The 18773-nt window shown below is 49.9% G+C and overlaps 2 protein-coding genes across 7 annotated transcripts in view; both read right to left on the bottom strand.

Moving 5' to 3' along the window:
* The window catches only part of PIEZO2 (piezo type mechanosensitive ion channel component 2), a 252233-nt gene extending 242685 nt beyond the window's left edge, over positions 1–9548 (bottom strand). For 2 of the 6 annotated variants that reach the window (XM_006066254.4, XM_006066255.4), the window contains exon 1: positions 8753–9542. In XM_006066254.4, the coding sequence (XP_006066316.1) occupies positions 8753–8816 (64 nt within the window). In that variant the 5' untranslated portion in view covers positions 8817–9542. Of the gene's footprint in view, positions 1–8752 lie in introns of all 6 variants that reach the window. The other 4 variants (XM_044934794.2, XM_044934790.2, XM_044934791.2 and 1 more) reach the window with 4 other exon arrangements.
* Positions 9051–12538, bottom strand: LOC123465281 (proline-rich protein HaeIII subfamily 1-like). The gene is made up of 2 exons (XM_045164020.1): positions 12497–12538; positions 9051–9881 (listed from the first exon to the last, which is right to left on the bottom strand). The coding sequence occupies exons 1-2, from the start codon at positions 12536–12538 to the stop codon at positions 9051–9053; spliced, it is 873 nt and encodes a 290-aa protein (XP_045019955.1).
* Positions 12539–18773: the final 6235 nt, after the last annotated feature.

Raw genomic sequence — 18773 nt, 5'->3', positions numbered from 1 at the left:
CATTTAGGAAAGTTGCAGAGCATTCAGATCAGACCATTATGAATTTTACATTCAAAGATGTAAAAACCCAGAGCGTAAGATGCTAGACTAAACTTTTTTTTTTCAGACTTCTGAGATATTCAAGGGAAAAAAATTTAGCCCGTGAATTCATCATCAATCAATCGGCATTATTTCTTCTGTGTTCACTGTGGGTCACAGCCCTGGCCGGGCAGCTGAAGGGCAATGTTGGGACACATCTTTGCAGTTCAAAAACCTACAAATACCTGTTTACTATCTACTGTGTGTTAGGTAGTAGGTTTAGTGCTGGGGATGGCATGAAAGATCACACAGGGTACTGGAACTTGCAGACACTTGGAAGGGAAGAGAGAGATCATGTAACTCAGCACATAAGTCTGTGATTATATAAAGCCAAGTGGCAGGGGAACACAGAGGAGATGGCTCAGCCTGCCTAGAAAGAAGGACTAAAGGTGAGCAGATGTCCCCTTGTTTCCAAGGCAAAAAACAAGCAATGGCCCAGAGGCCCTCCAGCCTATCCGACTTGAGGGGCATCCAGACATTCCTTCAATCAGGCCTTCTTCTGTAGCTTCCTTGAAGTTGATTGCAACTGCAATTTAAGGAGTAGGTCCTCAGACTCCCCCCAGACAATAATAATGCCTAAATTCTGAGCCTACACCTGACAAGGAGACCCACGTTTTATTAGGTGTTTACCACAGGCTAGGCACTGCACCAAGAGCTTCACAAGGACTGTCAGCAATGCTCTGAGCTAGGTACTACAACTAACAACTTGGTTTAGAAGGGAAATCACTGAGCAGAGAGGTTAAGCATTTTGATCAATGTCACACAGCTAGTATGACAGGCCAAGATTGTTATCTAAAACATTCAGACTTTACAACCCAGGCATTTCCCCTTAGACATCAGAAACCATGCACTACAAATAAGAGAAGGAGGAAGAGAAAGAATTTCTGTGTTCTTTCCTGTGTAAGGAGCTAGCCCTGTGAAGATGTGTGTCTTTTGGCACCAGAGCTCTTCTTGGTGAACCTCCAAATTCCCAGGGGCATTCTGGTCCCCTAAAAGTAGCCATGACATCTCACCCAGCGTCCATACCCCACATTGTCCCATTCAGCCAAGATGCCCATCCCACCCCAGCTGGGTGACAAAGTGTAACAAGCTGATTGAACAAATCACATAAACACAAGGATGAGGAACTGTTGTCTTCTTTTTCCACAAATATCTACACTTTAGATGAAGGAACTTTTGGCTCACACAAACGTGGTGGGAAATGAGCAGAAGCACAGGAGCCCTTCCTAGAAGTGGACGTCTCTGCAGGGAGCAGCTCCCTGAGTTTTCCTGGCATCCTGAATCCAGAACCGCCACTCGGAGGCTCCACGACCAACAGCTGGGCCAGAGCCAGCTCTGTGTTTCCCCCTCCTTACCCCCTCACCCCCAGACGCTCCCACACAAGTTCCTCAGGCTCCTGTCTGTATAAACTAGGGAACCCGGGCCGCCCCTTTGGAGGTTAGAGCGCCTCCTCTGGGTCACAGTCTGTCCCTCACATGTGGGAGCTGCTGGAACTCCAGCCTAGAAGCCGAGGGCGGAGTTCCGCGAAGATAGATCCACAGGTCTGCAGGCACCTAAGCCACCCTCCCCACAGGAGGCAGAGACCGACATCTGGACATATATTCCCCGTCTCTCCTTCTCACCCCTGTGGCAGAAGCCCCTTCCCCGATCCTCAGCTGAGCTCACACCAGCCCAAACGAAGATAACACTCCCCAGGCTCCCGAGCAGTCAGAGGTGAATGACGTTAGCAGGGTCAGGCTACTGGGATGTGAACAGCAGTGAATCACGTGACCTCCAGGCTGTGTCCTGGGAGGGTGGGAAAGGGGTCCCTCCTGTGTGTCCTCCTTCCGTCCTCCAGCTGGACGTGGATGTGTGACCAGTAACTTGAACCCCGGGAAAGGATGCAACTCCTGCGGCAGAACAGAGTGCTGACCGCTGTCCTGGACCACCTCCCAGGGCACAGAGAGCATGCGCACTGCATCCCGACAGTGAGGCGAAGAAAGTTCATTCATTTCAGCCTCAATACCCTGCTAACCTACATTGACAAGGGGACGTGTCTTTGCTTAGAATGGACTGAAAGGGCCATCTGTCACCTAAAGAAAGCATCTCCTGGCTTCAAGCCAAGCCTGCGCACCTGCTGGGTCAAGGCCACGCCTGGTGGGGGGGTGGGCGTGGCCATGGGGCTTTGGCTGATTGCTGCGCTGAGGTTGGACGGTGATGGACAGGAGGAAAGCTCAAGGTCTCTGGACCACTGAGTAGATTGCGGGAGTGGGCGGAAGGCTTCCAACAGTGGAAGGCACGTGGCTCAGCACACGGGAAGGATGGACAGGGACCAAGAGGCCAAGACAGAGACTTGAGGATCCCTGGCACTGCAGGACACACAGGGTGTGAACGCAGGCAATGCATCTGTAAACTAGGGTGAAAGGGCAAAGACAAACGTAGATGGACATCTGTGGATGTGATGTGTGATCTGGACAGAACTTCAGTTTTGGGCAGTGGTACCCAATGTCTCACCAGAAATGTGCAGGGTCAGCAGTGCAGGAAAGCTTTCACTGAGCACACAGCAGATGTCTGCAGGGCAAAGACAGGAGGCCTGGCAATGATGGAGTCAAGTCTAAGGGTAGGGAAGGGGCAGTTCAAAGGGGCAGAATCCTCGGAGTTTGGTCACAGAGTGAATAACTCCCTGTGAGAGAGGTGGAGGCTCAGCATAACCTCCACCACCATCCCTAGTCCCCCCATGACTGGTGAAATCGCCACAGAAAACCAGGACTAACCACATGGATACACAGCTTTGTTCTTCTTAATGAAAAGTGTGGAAAACTTGAAACTTATACAGAAAAAAGTTGAACATCCCCTCATCCTGTTGCACTGTATGTAGTTGCTCAGTCGTGTTCAATTCTTTGTGACCCCATGGACTGTAGCCTGCCAGGCTCCTCTGTCCATGGGATTCTCCAGGCAAGAATACTGGAGTGGGTTGTCATGCCCTCCTCCAGGGGATCTTCCCAACCCAAGGATCAAACCCAGGTCTCCCGCATTGCAAGTGGATTTTTTTTTTACCATCTGAGCCACCAGGAACGCCCAAGAATACTGGAGTGGGTAGCCTATCCTTTCTCCAGGGGATCTTCACAACCCAGGAATCAAACCAGGGTCTCTTGCACTGCAGGCAGATTCTTTGCCACCTGAGCTGGCAAAGGGAAGCCCTATAATATTCTAGTTTAATGCAAAAGTATGACCACCAGCAAAGCGGAAAAGAAGAATCCAACAATAGCTTATGAATCAGGAACTAGCACCATCCCGCACAATGAAAGAAGGCAGATGAAAATCTGTATATTCTGCAGGAGCCTGGGAAAACATTTTAAAATTGCTAGTATACTTAGTTGTTTTAATCTACCAATAAATAGGAAAACGCATATTTGCATGTTATCATTCCTAAATTCCCATTAGATAATTATTGGACAGTTCAAAAATTATTCAATTGCTAAAACTGTATGTCTGATATGCTCTTTACACAGACACTTAGCATGTGGTCTTCTCATTTTCTTGATCCTGCCATGTCTGAGTGGGTCTAAAAGGCCATGTGAGGGGCTGATGAAAATGACAAGCTTCCTCTAGGTTTATCTCTTACAGCCAAATATTTTTTAAGTGTTTTTCAATTCAACCTTGTGTCTAGCCTCCATTCAATCAGATATTTGCTTTATTTTGTTGACCTGATTCCTCATCCTCAAACAACTGTTTATATCTGCAAATCTTACATGAGTTAGTTTTATGTTCTATGCATCATAGTATCATATGTTTCTTCAATCAAGCACTCATTAACTATCTGGCTACACTTACACTATTCTAAGTTCTCCTGGACATTTATGGAAAAATTATAATGTGATATACATGCTGTTACTATGCAACTTCATAAACAACTAACTTGTAGTAGCACGGGATCTAAAAGGGAAAAGGCCGTGTAAACACAAATAAAGGAAAAAAATAAGATCACATTAAAGGCTATGAAAATGGTGGTATAGCATCAGGAAGGCAAAAGTAAACTGTCGGTACAGTTCTAGGGAGAATCTATTATTTAATCAGAATGTGATGCCGATATACAAACTACTAAACAAACTGGCAGAAAAGTCCTGATTATTAGAAATTCTCCTGCCACACACAAACCAACTTTCAATGGAACAATCTGGCTCTAGATTTCGGTACCAAACTGTTTTCATACAAACCCTATCTACACAGCCCAGGCTCCTATGACTCACGGTCTGTTAACTTCTGCCTGGACCTCCCTCACACCTTCCTGCCACTCTCCTCCCAAAGGCAGCCAGGATCCCTCCCTCTAGGAGCACCTGCAGTGTGTCAGGCGTTACCCAAGACGTGCAGGGCACACTCTCTCACAACTAACCAAGGAAGGAAGTGTTAACATCTCCAGTGTGCAGAAAGAAGACAAAATCAAACAGGCTGAACCAGCTCTGTGATCAGAGGCAAGATCTGAATGGAGGTCTCTAAACTGTGGAGTCACCAAACCCTCTCCCCAAAGTCATCTCTGATGATGAGCAAGGCACACATGGCCTGTAGAGGGACAGACCAGTGACAATCTATGGGGTGGACACATGGCTCCAGCCTTCACTGCCCGGCTAACAAAATCCTCTTGCCTGCCTATGTTTATGAAATATTTTATTTTAGGTTTAAGCTATACATTCCTGATCCTTTTCACTGGCACTCTTGTCCTTGCTGAAAGTAATAAATAGTATCTATCTGTCTAAGCTTCAGAAGGTGTGACAGAAAAAGAAAGCGATTTCAAACTGCCAAACCTCGCTTCATCAGCTGAGACCTCCTCCTCCATCTAAGACCTACAGCAGAGGCAAGGGGGAGACCTTGCTCAGGCTTCACTGGTAATTCTTGGAGTATGTGTAAATGTGGCTGCAAAATGACACATGCTGCAGGGGCAATATATTATGCAATAGTGAGGAAATTATATTCAGATACAGCCACATGCATGCATATTCCAAAAATGACTCCATGGTTTTGCTCACTTTAAGCCAACTATCTCTAAAGGGAATTTTGGAGATTCTTGCTGGATTTATGAGATTATCCAAGTGGGACTTGCCCACATAGTGCTAACTGGTTGGCTGGTTCTTTTTGTAACTAACAGTCTCCTATGTGGCTCTGGTCACTTCGTTTAGGGGCATCATAAGTTCATGGTGCCCTGTGGCTCTGCCCCTCCTGGGCCAACCCGTTCTGTCCAAGCTAGGTTCCCCTCTCCCCCAAAAATAACGTTAAGTCAGCTCTTCCAGGAAAGACATGAGGAGACTCCAGGCAACAGCAGGCAAGACGGAAGGAGTGGTCAGCAGCATGCCAACCAGTTCCCAGCCCTGGAATGGACTCAACTGTAGACTTAGAGTTGAGCGGGATGGTGGAGTCAGGCTAAAAGATAATAAACATGAAAATATTTCTAAAGTGCTCAATGGTGACCAGATATTATTATTATTATTAAAGATTGCATAATATAATGGAAGGGTTTATCTAGGTTCTCCTTTGTGTATAGTTTGAGGAAAAATAATCAGGGTGGTTACTCAAGCAGTCACAGACAGTTTTGGAGATCTTCAAAATGTTCATTTACTATTGATGTAGGAAAATCTGTCACTGGATGTCTACTTTGGATGCTAAACAACATATTACATCATACTGTATTATATTACATTATGCTACGTTATGGTTTTGTTCTGCTTTAAACACTCAAGAGCCACCTAATGCCGGCTTGAAAGAGGACTGATTTCACTTATTGTTTCTCTGTAAATTTCTTTTACAGGACAAGAAAGAACTCTTAAAACATCAGATTAAGCACAATGGCAGTTAATGTTCAGCAACCATCCTTAGGGGAAGAGAGGTGGACATCCATCTGCAGAAACATTTCAACATGGATGGTGGAGGGGTGGATAAAAGACAAAGGCCTGAGCTTCTGCAAAGGCTTGGCTTTGAAGACTGCCTCCGCCAGTTACAAAAATAGACGACTAAAACGTAAAAATCGATTCTAATGGCAAGCGGATCACTGCACTCTCCATGTCCAGGATATTAGGGAAATCTGAATATTTGATTTAGTAGCACCCTGGGAGCCGGGGAGCCTGAAAACCCTCAAATAACCTTGAAAACATCCACTTCCTGTAGAAGAGAATTGAATGCCTACATCAGGCAACACCCACCCAGCAGCCTCGCGTCCTGCAGTTAAAGTACAAAGACTAGAAGGCGCGCAGCAGCCGTCGGAAGTGGGTTGTCTTTCCTCACTAAGCGGCGAGGGGTCAGTGGCAGGAGTCAGTGCTCTGGTCCTCCCTGGAGCTCCGCTCTCTTCCAGGCGGTGGGGCGGGTTGGCGGGGTGGGGCTGAAGTCTGAGGTCCGAGGTCCCAAAACTTCCCCTTCCTCCCCGAGGGAGGGGGAGCAACGAGAGATAACCTAAGGCCCCACCCAGCGCAAGCAGCCCGCCCCCACACACAGTCACACTGGCACGCCCCAGGTGCGCAGCCACACACACACACACTCGCACACCCCGGGTTCCCCTCCCTGCATCCGGAAGGCGGAGGGAATCCTGAGGATTGGGCTGGAAAGGGAAGGCGACGAGGCTAGAGCCAGGATGCTGGACCGCGGCCGGCCGGGTAGTCCTCGGCTCCGGGATGCCGCTCTCCCGCCGGGAAGGTCGGGCACCCGTGGGGCACACGTGCGAGTCCCCTCCCCTATCGAGCCTGGCTGGGCCCCAGTGCGCCCCCGGCGGTGACCGCATCGCGGGGCTCAGAGGCGCTGGGAGGAGGCCAGGGGAGGGACGAAGCGGCCCCGAACGATGGCGGGATCCCACCCGCACGACCGTTGTCCCCGCTCCTACAGGCGCCCCGGGGAGCCTGTGGCTCTCGCCTCGAGCTTCGGGCTCCAAAGCTGGAAAGTGCGCGGTGCCCGGCCCTCGAGGGCTCAAAGCTAACCCTCCTGCAGAAGGGTTTTGCGGTGTAGACCCCCAAGATGAGTTGGAATGACGCGACCCCACCCCAGAGGCCGCGGACCTCCAGGGGAAATCGGCAGGCTCTGCAGCTGCCAAGTTCAGCGCGAGGTCGCCAGCCATCAGCGGGTAATCGCTGCTGTCCTGTCGCTCCGCTAGGTGTGCGTCGCAGGTAACCACCGGCAGTCCCCAGGAGCTGCCACCCCTCCGAACCTGGCGCGGGGCTGGGATGGGGGGGGGGGGCGGTGGAGCAGGGAGGTGGGGCCGGAGGGACGCGCAGAATGGGGCAGAGCCACTCCCCACCTCACTGACTACACGAATCGGCCCCACACCGAAAGCCCCTGCTTAAGCCGGGCTTGGTGTCAGGCCCTGCAGAGACACGCGGTCCCTGGACTTGACGCGACCTGCGAAGCAGCCGCACAGTGTCCCTGATCGATTTCCCAAACTGGCGGGGACAGACGCCCATAGGAGCTTCGTGGGAGCCGCGCTCCTCGCCGGCAGAGCGATGCTCAAGGACAAAGATGCCCGCAGAAGGGTCCTGCCCGGAAACTCGAGTGGCAAAGAGGCCGCGACCGCCTCCGCGCTGGCCCCTCCTCCTGCCCAGGGACCAGGCCTCTCGCCTCTCCGCGAGCCTTCTCGGTTTTCCGCGCAGGTTTCTTGTGTGTTAATACTCGGCCACATAATCCCCGCAGGAGCTGGGGTCAGCCCTCAGGAAACCCACCCAAGCCCCCTTCCGATTACGTCCCCATTTAGCACAGGTGTGACCTTGATCCTCCACCTCTAGCAAAATGGACAAAGGTGGCTTTTTCCGCATGGGTCTGGCTCTCCTTGCAAACGCAATTGCTACTTGCTAAGACGTGTCCTCTTTTCTAGCTCCTGTGCGAACAGGTGAGGGCTAGGCGCCCACAGTCACCTTAGCGGGGTTCAGCGTGGCACTTCTACTAGAGGAGAAATTGGGCCCCTCTCACTCCAAGCCCGCGCCCCGCGGGTGTCTTTAGACCTGAAGGCCGGTGGCTTTTCACGCCCTACCGGCCGCATAAAAACAGTGAGATCCTTGCCTGGGAATCCGGGAGGCTCCCTCTGGCCTCGCTTAAACCTCGGAATCCCAGCGCAGCTACAGATCCTTCTGGACCACGCGGGAGCGGAGCTGGGCCTCCGTTTCCGCAGCCTCTGCGTCCAGCAGTTTTGTTGTAGAGGCTTTTGTGTGAGTAAAGCCAGCAACTTCAGGGCACCGCTTCCCTGCGCGACCCGAGTCCTTCCCTTCTTCCCCCCAGGGGCTGGGACACGGGATGGGGCAGAGGTGGCCTAGAAACCCTCTGGATGCGCCGAGCGTCCTGCGTCCAGGGACAGGGGGAGGGTGCTCTTGTACAAACCTGGGAAGGGGTCTACAACTACCTTCCAGGAGGATTCGCATCCATTGTGCACGAGTCAGCACTCCACAAAAATTTCCGTGTGTTACTAAACTCAGCTCCGTCTCCAGCACTGGCCGATCTGGCCGCCCGGACTGTGAAGCTGGACGGTTAAGACCCTGATCATACAGACCCCGTTCCTGCGCCCCAGAGCGAGAATTGAAAGTGCCGGGCTTCGGCACCCAGACCGCGGAGCTGACTCCCCGAACCGGGTCTCGGGCACTCGAGCTGGTGATCCGGGTTTGCTCTGAAGCCCGCCCCCTCCCCAGGCGCCCCCTCCCCTTCCCTGGACCCTCGGAGAGAAGGAAACACTCACCTACTGCCAGGCAGATGGGGAGCAGCAGCCTGAAGACGAGCCCGCACACCACTTCCGAGGCCATCGCGTCGGTCCCTCGACTCCGAGCAAAGGGTCTCTAGGACTGGGGTGCCAAGCCCATGCCCTCCTAGGGCCTCCTGCGGCCGGCGGCTCGCAGCCGCCTGGGCATCGCCTCGGCTAGAGCCGCGGCGCCGTGCGCCCCGAGGGCGCGCTCTCCGCTTTCCTGGCCGCGCCTCTCCGCTCTCCCGGCCGCCGCTCACCAGGCCCTAGGAAGCCCCCTCGTAGGGCGCCCGACCCCTCACACCCGGCCCATCCAGTGTGGACTCCCCGATCCGGTGCCGGAGGTTTCTGCAGCGGGTGCCGGAGGCTGGAGCCGGGGACCAGGCACTTCGAGAGGGTCCCGCGAGGCGGCGCGGCGAGAAAAGGGGAGAGGAGGGCGTGCTGTCCTTTTGGCGACTCCCGGGATGTCGCTCACGGGCAGCGGGGAGCCTTCTCCGTGGAGTCTTCTCAGAATAGAGGTGACGGCGCGGCCCTCGTTCGGCCTGAGCTCTCGGAGCGGCCCTGGCCCCGAGCGGCCCCGCGGTGGCTCCCTCCGCGGTCTTCGGTTCAGCCTCTGCGCCCCCGGGCTTCGGGCCGGAGACAGTGGGGCGCTGGCGGCCGGACTCGCGTAACCATTCCCGACTGCTCGGGGCTCCCTGACGGGTCGGCAGCGGGGCGCGCGAGGGGGCAGCCTCCACTCGCTCCTCCTCGGCCTCGACTTAAAGGAATAAAATGAAAAACGAACGCCGCCCGGCGGCCAGCGCGCCCCCGCCCCGCGCAGTGCAGCCTCGCCCTGGCGGCGCAGCCCCGGCTCCGGGCGGGCGCTCACTTCTCCACCTTCAATGAAACTTTCGAAGCCGCGCTCGCGGACGGGCGTGCGCGCCGGCCAATGGGAGGTGGCTCGGGGCGGTGCGGGGTCCCGCCCCTGGACCGCTGGAGGCGGGCGCGGGGCCCGAGTGCCGGGACCCAGCGCAGGGAAGCCCCCGCCTGCGAGCGGTGGGCTTGGCGCGCTCGCTCCCCGGACCCTCAGCGCCGCTGGGTCCTGTCCTTTTGCAGACTGAAGGAACCATCCGTTCCCCAGGGCGCGGCCCTGAGCTCACCCGGGGAGTCCTTTAAGGCTCCAGGAATTGTGCACAGGCGACAGGAAAGCAGAAGTTGGCGCGACTGTCACTGTGCTAGGTCCACACGTGCCCACATGCACGCACTGAGAGGAAGAAAAGCAGAATTCGTCCAGACCAGTGTCCCTGCGCATTCTGAACGGAGCAAGAAGTTTCAGCTTTGACGGAGCTCTGGGAAATTCTGGGTCTTTCCAAATTCATTGGGTCATTGGGAAATCTGCGAGTGGACATAGGGATCAGATGCGCGCCCACTTAGTAGATTTTGCAGACGTCTTGTTTTCGCCTTGGGTTTGTTGCTTGTCGTGGCCCCTGGGAAGAGAGTATACTGTTTCTCTTCTCTACTCATAACCCCTGTTTTCTCTTTCTCTAGGTAAGATCTAGAGACACCTGGTTCTAGCTGGGAGATGCTCTTTTCTCAATTATCCAGCAGTTTTGTCACTGAGGGGACCCTGGAGACCTGAAACAGGTGATCTGGCCTATAGGGAGGACCCTTCAAAACTGGCATTTCCATCAGGAGGGCAGAGAGGCAAGAATTTGACTTCCACCAGCCTTCTGGTCTTGAACTGGTGTTTGATGATGGAAAAGTCTACTGATAGAAATTTACACAAACCTTAGTTCTCTGTGATAACCAACAAGTTCTCCCTTTAGAGATACAGTAACCTTGCATTTTGAGCCCAGATGTCTTCACAAATTCCCTGAGAAAGACAAATACACTGTGAACCAACACTTTTTTATGAAGTCTGATGCAGTCAGATCTTGCAAAGACACACCGAAACTTAGACCATCCTTGTATTCTAGAGTCCTCAAGAAGTTTACCACCGGAACTCCGAATGTCAATGTACACTACACTAGGCCTAGAAAAGATAACAGGAACTTAAGCAAATCATTGTCCTCTACCAGGAATTGTGTTTTGTAGAAGCCTGATGACAATCTGCACCTATTTTCCAAGTCTAACACTGTGATGCTCATAGGTGGTGTCCTCTGGCTCTCCCTCAATCTCTCTGGTACAACTTGTTTTGGGAACCCAATTAGAAGGTCACAAAGCCCTCCTGAATTTTATGTAACACTATGTCACCACATGAATTCTCACTTTACTCTGAATATTTCGTCGTGTTCTTGGTAGGTTTCCAACACCGTCTTTTTCTTGTTGTTGTTCAGTCATTAAGTCATGTCCAACTCTTTGCGACCCCATGAACTGCAGCACACCAGGCTTCCCTGTCCTTCATTGTCTCCCAGATAACTCAAACTCATGTCCATTGAGTTGATGATGACATCCAACCATCTGTCGCCCCCTTCTCCTCCTGCCCTCAATCTTTCCCAGTATCAGTGTCTTTTCCAATGAGTCAGCTCTTTGCAACAGGTGACCAAAGTATTGGAGCTTCAGCTTCAGCAACTACAGTCCTTCCAATGAATATTCAGGGTTGATTTCCTTTAGAATTGGCTGATTTATCTCCTCACAGTCCAAGGGACTCTCAAGAGTCTTCTCCAATTCAAAAGCATCAGTTCTTCAGTGCTCAGCCTTCTTAATGGTCCAACTCTCACATCCATACATGACTACTAGAAAACCATGGCTTTGACTATGGTCAAATAGTCAAACAGGTCTAGGTCCAATGGTCTATGGTCAAATGGTCAAACAGGACTAGGTCCAATAGACAGGACCTAGACCTGTCTAGATGTCCTCCAAATCACTGTCTCAGATACCCAGTTAGGAGAGGCACGATCTTCCCTAATCCACCTCCTGCTTGTCCTGTCCCTCTGTGTACCAAGTTGACCATTTGGTCTTTAGAGACTTTAAGACCTAGATCCCACTTCTTCGTCCACCCACACATACACTCAAGGAGTTTCAGTTGTCTGCATTTTACTAGAAGGTGTGCTCCCCCTGGCTGCATGCTACAGGCACCTGGGATCTCTCCATTAAACCAAAGCCCTTGAGTTTGACTCTGACTTGTTCTCGGCCCCCACACCGGTGTGCTTGGGAAAGCCAGGAGATGGTGCTCAGGTGTGCAGTCAGAGGAGAGAACCACAGTCCTCATTCACATGTCAGAACTCCGGAAACAGACCATGGTTTTCAAAACTTGCCTCACCCAAGCAATGCCACCTTTCTGGAGCTGTGTTTTCATACTGCAGTGATACAGGTCTTCACGGCAGTAGTCAATGGTGTTATCTTTACAAGGGCTGTTTTACCCTAAAATTTTCCAAGTATGAGGAGCAGTAGCTAATATCTAGACAGGTTGATTTTTAAGGATTTTCTGGCCCACAAGACACGGCTGCCATTGGTGAGGAGCCCTGTTTGGCCAGCCACTTTCATCCTCCATCTGAGCATGATCTTGCCTGAAACCTGGCACAAAGTAGAAATGCTTTAAGGAGAAAATCAACTCCATTGGATACTCATAAACACAGCATTTTGATATCTGATGAGCACCTAAAGCATATAACCCCAACTTTTGCCCATGTGATGAATCAGGCACTGGTCACTCCAGGCATCTCTGCATCCACATGGGTGGGTCATTACTGACACTTTATTGCCTTGGATTCCTCTTCCATACCTTAAGGAAAGCCATACAGACTAGCTCATATGAAGCACTACGTAGATGGAGAGAACCCTCAGAGATGCCTGGAGCACAGTCATCGTCCGATGAATAGTAGCGGCTAATATTAGTATTAATGCTATTGCCATTGCTATTATTGAAAAACCAGAACTATTCCTGCATTTCTGAGGCTGTTATGCTAAAACACCATAACCTGCTCTGATACTCATAAGGATGTCCTGGCCTTAGTAACGTGTTAAAAACTGACCCCCGCCACCCAGAGAGACATTCTTCTGAGTGAGATTTAGCCACAGAGAATATGTCACTGTGGCTTCTGTGGGTTTCTTCTCACCTGTGGGTTTCATCTCACCTGTTAGGTTCATCTTTTCTGAACTTGGTCTGATGCTCCCCCAGTTGACAAAATCACTCAGAAACACCATCCTTGTCCCAAAGGCTAATTTTCTCTACTGTGTTCAAAATGCAAACACGGAGTTAATAACCTTTTTCAGTCTCAAATGGTAACTTCACCAGTGTTTCCCAGAGGAGTATGAAAGTTGTCAACTTGGCATTTTCTTCTCCCAGTGAAATCTGCCAAGATCCATAGGCGCCATTGAGCCTGCAGAGAAAGTGTTGCCTCCAGCCAACTTAAGGTCCTCTTCTCCCATCAGTAATGTGTGTTCTGTCAACATATGTACTCACTTTATATTTTCAGAGATTCACATTTCTGTGTTTTCATTTGTAAGTCACAGTATTCGTCTAAAAGTGATTTTAGTTAGAAGCCACGTGGTTTTTGGCTCTTAAACTTGAAAAACTTGGAAGCAGAATGAAAGCCTGTCTTCTCTTTGCTAATATATTCTGTGGTTACACTTTTTAAGCTGTCAGTTTGATGTTTACAGCCGAAGTATTTTTAAGGTCTCCAAATTCCAAAAACCTAGACACCTTCTAATGATTTGTGGGAGGCATCATTGTGCTCTGCTTCTTCTAAAGAGGTTCTCCCCTATATGGTCTCCCCCACAGTCATCTACAGCAAAAATGAACAAAATCCCTATGTGTATCCCTGCTTTCCCATCTGTGGCATCTGGCCCTTACCTGCCATCTTTCTGCAGGATGTACAGAAGTTTACACCTTGGCCTGAAGTGCAATTTTTAAGTTGTCATGTGGATTCAGAATCTGAAGCCGACTGCTGGTTTTGTGTCTGATGATCAAGAACTTTGAAAAATCAGCCAACTGACATGTCCATGCCTTAGTTTTTCAATCAGATTCTAGGTTTTCAGGGCATGGGTGGAATTCCACCTATAAAGCAAGCTATGAAGCAGGCTATACAGCAAAATATCGTCTCCAAATTGTGTTCTGGTTACTTGCTTCAATTACACATACACACACATACATGCACAGACACACATACACAAATATCTATTACAGGGTAAGAAAGATCTCATATGAAAATAGAGGAGCATGTACAGTTCTATCTGTTTTTGCAGGGTTGACACATAAAGGAAGCAACTATGAATCCATGGGGAGGGTGCTCTGTGGAGGCCGGTGACTCACCTTAGGCACTGGTGCCCAGATGGCTGACTCTAAAACATGGGAACCACCATGTATTATTCACAGTCGACACCAGGTTTCTGAGCAGATTTTTATCTCGGGATTGTTTAGCTGCTTTCTGTGTCATTTCTCCTGAAGCCTTTGGAGAGGCTGAGGGCTTCATTTCATCCAGAAAGACTAAATTAAACTCTGGAAAGAGTCTAAAAGGAATTTGGGGAGCAATTTAACAGTAAAACGTAGTCACTCAAAGCAAGTTAGTAAACAAAAAATTTGCAAGTTTTTTTCTTTACTTGGATCCACTGAAACAGGAAAAGTTTCCTTGTCTGTATTCTATAGACATTTATTAGTTAATAAATGCACATTTCAAAATGACTTGGATTCCAGTTTCATTTCCTGGAACTCCATCAGGATTTCTTAAATGGTCTTTGAAATGTGAATATTCTTGGTGAGTCAAAGTGATTTTCATTCTTGGCTCTTAAAAACTTTGGGATGTGTGTTTGTGTGGGGTGTGTACACGTTTGGGGTATGGCCAGTTCTAGTTACTGACATTAGCCTACATTAACTTGCAACTGGGACTGTCTCAGGCCCTTCAGTAACTAAGTCAGCAAGTTCGGAGCTTCCTTCACTTATTCTCCTGCAGCGCCACCTTTTGGCTAAAAGTATAATGAAAAATACAAGTACCTAAAGCAAGAAATTAGGCACAACCAACAACCCTCTCTTGCAGCCAACAACAGGCTGATGGGCTCAAACACACAGCGGCGCCTTCATGCAGAGACCATCTGGTAAAGACAGACATGAATCAATCACTGTAGATAGTTAAGGAAACCAGGCCCATGCGCAGAGGACCGAGCGGAAGAATCAGGTACCACGGGAGAGCGTGGTGGTGAACCACACTTATTCTCATTTCTCCAGAAGGTGGTGCTTGCTGCACTTTGAAGAGTGGCTGTGGATTCTGCAGAGTATAAGCTCCGTGAAGGCAAGAACCCTCTTCTGTTCATTGCTGTGTGGCTGGAACCTGAGATAGGAGGTAGCCCAGAGCAGACCCTGAGTAAATGCTTGTTGAATGAGTGAAGGACTTATCCAGACAGGTAGAGAAGGAGCAGCACCCTAGGCTGACTTTTCCACGACTTTTCATCAGATGTATGGCGTCAGCCGTTGTGAGCCCACAAACAGAGCAGACGTCATTGGCTCTGAAAAGCCCAGTCATGTTTCTTGATCGATCAGCACAAACATCTCCAGTTTGTCCAAGGATGCGATAAACATAGGTTTTTCCAAGATTCTTTTAGATCCTTCAAACAAGTGTTTGCTTGTTTGTTTGGGGATGTGAGGAAATGGTCCCTCTTACAAAAATAAATAAAAGACACTAGGCTCCTTGCCCCTAGACTGAAGAGATTTGCTTCTGGGTCAGAATCCCCTGGTGGAGAGGGGTCTGAACTTCCCTGCCCACAGCTACCCAACATTCTACTTTCCTTCCCTTCCTAACAGGGGAGGAAATGCCTCTTTTGATATTCTGTTTGAAAAAAAAACTGAGAAAAGTGGACATTTTAAAAGCGAAACACACTACAAAATTTAAAAGCAATGAGCCAGGAATGGTATAGAATGTGTTGGATTTCTCGGAACCGAGTTAGATGTCTGCTGACCCAACACCGAGGACGACACCTGGACACACAGCTGGAGGGGAGGGGCATCACATCAAGTTCAAGGCCCTCTAGGGGTGGGGGAGGGGAGAGCTGTGCCTGGTCAGGTGGGTCCCCCACAGAGCCCCCCAGGAGGGAACGGAGTACCTTCCGCACAACCCCATCCGGTCCCTCCTCACCAACTGTGTGTCCAGGTGTCATCTTCGGTATTGAGTCAGCCCACATCTAACTCAGTTCCAAAAATTCCAACCACTCATATGATGGAAGCCTGGGAAGCAAAGGGCAAGGGGATGGAAGAAGAAAGCTGTGGCCAACGGGGGAGTCAAATACCCTCGATTCTGTGTGTTCATGTGCATTTGAATGAAGCACAGGTGAAGAGGTTGTGACTGTCTCCCTTTCCTTTGCCTCCAAATTGGGCTTTTCACCCCACTTCCCAGCTCACGTGGCATCTTGGCTGGGCAGGTGGACCTCTAAAGATGTCATGGCAAGCGTGGAGCACAGTCAGGATTCATCTTCACCAAGATGGTGACACTTGAGCCCTCGAGGGCAAGCACAGCGTGCAGGCCTGGGCTCAACCCTGGGGCCCCAGAGACACAGCCCCTGCATGGTCTGCTCATTGTGGACCCGCCCGTGAGTGCTAGGATGCAGGGCTTCAACCATCCTGGAGAATCCTGGGGAGGGAGGAATCCGCATTGTGCAGTAATGCCACCCTGCCCCCGGCCTGAGCTCAGGTAGGCACACCTGCCAGAGTTGGCACTGCCACCTGGCTGCCTGCCCTCCCTTCTCCTCCAGAGTCTCCTTTCTTCCTTCCTGTGGAAGCAGGGGGTTGAGTCCAGGAGGCCCTCTCAGCCTCCACAATAGAAAAACAAGATGTGTGTTGGGGGCATGGAGGGGATTTGAAGTTAAACAGACCTACCGTCAAACCCCAGCTTGTGCACTTCCAAGCTGCAAGACGTGACAGTTGCTTAAAATGGTGTGGTTTTGTTTCTGAAACAAACAAAACAAAAAAATAATGAAGGTGAGGTGTGGCCACTGGGGTACTCAGCTCACCACCTGTGTGGAAAGCAAGGATCCGGCCACTTGGGTAAACAGCCCCTGGAAAGAACCAGGGTCCAGCCTCTTTCCCAGAAATGGTGCAGAGTGGGGAGACGTCACCCAGACCTCGAGCTACAAGGATGATACCTGGCAACCTCGGTTCCTTTCCCTTAAAAGCTCAGGGTGCTTCTGAGATGTTATCTCATGAGTTTGCAATGCATTCCTGGGAGTTAGGTTAGAAGGGAGCCAGACAAGTTTCTAACCCGAAGATTTACTCAGAGCCGAAGATTGAAATGCCCTCTCTGCCAGTAGATGCACCTTCTGGGCACAGAAACACTGCTATTCAGATCACACACAGGGAAAGTCGATGTGCAGATGAAGGTAACCACATCTTCCGCAAGCTACATGTTGTAACAAAAGTCTTCCTCCTTGATTTCTTGATGATGACAGTGTCTAGAGGGTTTTGCTCCCAGAAGCGCGGTGGGAGATTCATGCCCACCCAGGTACTGAGTTGGCACAGATGTCACTTCCTCCCTGGGCACCAGGCTGTGATGGAGCACAACTGCCTTTTGAGAGCTCACTGTACAACAAACCCCAAAGTGACAGAACCAGAAAACTGCAGTCCCCTCAAATACACAGGATAAGCCGCAGTAAACATGACCCCACTGCCCTGACAGAAGATACTAACACATCTAAACAACATGCCAGCTAAACAGAACAGATGTGTATGGAGGGCGAGGAGCAGTTCATCCCAGTGACCAGATAAACGCTATGCCGTGAAACAGGAGGGGCAATCAATACCGTCAGTAGCTGGTCCCATTAGTAAGGCAGTACCTAGAGGGAATGTTTCCCTGGACGGTAGCTTTTGGCACAAGGATGCGGAGGTAAGTCCTGGGATGAAGTCCCCAGGCTCACAGAGTCTGGGCCGGGGTGAGTCTGGGCAGAGAGCAGAGCCTGTGGGGAAGAATATGGCCTGGAGGAACAGAGCCTGGAGGTGGGGAGGGGGGTTCCGCTGCAAGAGCTTGGCCAAGGGGGGGCCCTCGGGAGAAGAGGGGAAGGGGAGCAGCTGGGAAGATGTAAGGAAGGCTGGGGACTCATACACCCCCAGCTTACACCTTGAATTTGACATTAGCCATTCAGATGAGGAAGAACACTGTGGACTGGCAGGAACAGAATAAGATGAGTTCTAGGCTGATTCGAAGACTCTCACACATATTGTTAAGTGAAAACCCAAATGGCAGAATATACCTATAGAGTGACCCGTTCTGTGTATAGAAGTGGGACAAATAATAGCTGAGTCATATTTACAATAAAATAACCCAAATGATTCACAAGGATAAATAAAGGGTGCCTCTAAGTGTAAGCTGCAGTCCATGGGGTCGCTAGGAGTCGGACACGACTGAGCAACTTCACTTTCACTTTCACTTTCATGCATTGGAAAAGGAAATGGCAACCCACTCCAGTGTTCTTGCCTGGAGAATCCCAGGGACGGGGGAGCCTGGTGGGCTGCCTTCTCTGGGGTCGCACAGAGTCGGACACGACTGAAGCGACTTAGCAGCAGCAGCAGCTAAGTGTATAGAGGTGGGGAGGGAGGTGGGAAGAACTTGTTAGGAATTCTCAATATACCAGTTTTATGTTGTTCGGATTCTTGAATCACCTAAACTTATCGCATAAATAAATTCTACTAAACAAAAACTATTAAAGGTTGTATTTTAAAATTCTATATAAGATAGTATTCTAGTAAATTCTAAAACAATAAAGTTCAGTTTAACAACGGATAAAAGCATACACTGTTAAGTAAAAAACACAAGGTATAGAACAGTTAATTTAGTGTCCAGTCTTTTGTGAAAGGAAGGAGAGGAAGTGTGTGTGTGTGTGTTTGCTTATTTATGTAAAAAAAAAAAATACAAGATGGATCATCAGAAACTGAGGGCTTATATGGGAGCAAGACTTCTCTGAGTGTACATTTTAATATAATTTTGATATGTAAATGGAACATATAAATATTTTGTATATTCTGAAAAAAATTTTTAAGTATCTCTTTTCAGTAGTAAATAATTCTAGAACAATAGAAAAAACAATGGTTTTCATCAAAAAGAAAATGCTCAATAACGCTTTA

This window comes from Bubalus bubalis, chromosome 22 (assembly GCF_019923935.1).
Source record: "Bubalus bubalis isolate 160015118507 breed Murrah chromosome 22, NDDB_SH_1, whole genome shotgun sequence".
Classification (NCBI taxonomy): Eukaryota; Metazoa; Chordata; class Mammalia; order Artiodactyla; family Bovidae; genus Bubalus; species Bubalus bubalis.
Note: the sequence above shows the minus strand (reverse complement) of the source record. Positions and strands in the feature narration are given on the sequence as shown.

What these genes read in the sequence shown, in the direction of transcription:
- LOC123465281 (XM_045164020.1), bottom strand. Translation starts at nt 12,538, where the DNA reads ATGACTGTGCTCCAGGCATCTCTGAGGGTTCTCTCCATCTAC. An exon ending in TGAGGGTTCTCTCCATCTAC is followed by an intron (nt 9,882 to 12,496) that starts GTAGTGCTTCAT and finishes GGGTGAGCTCAG; the next exon opens with GGCCGCGCCCTGGGGAACGG.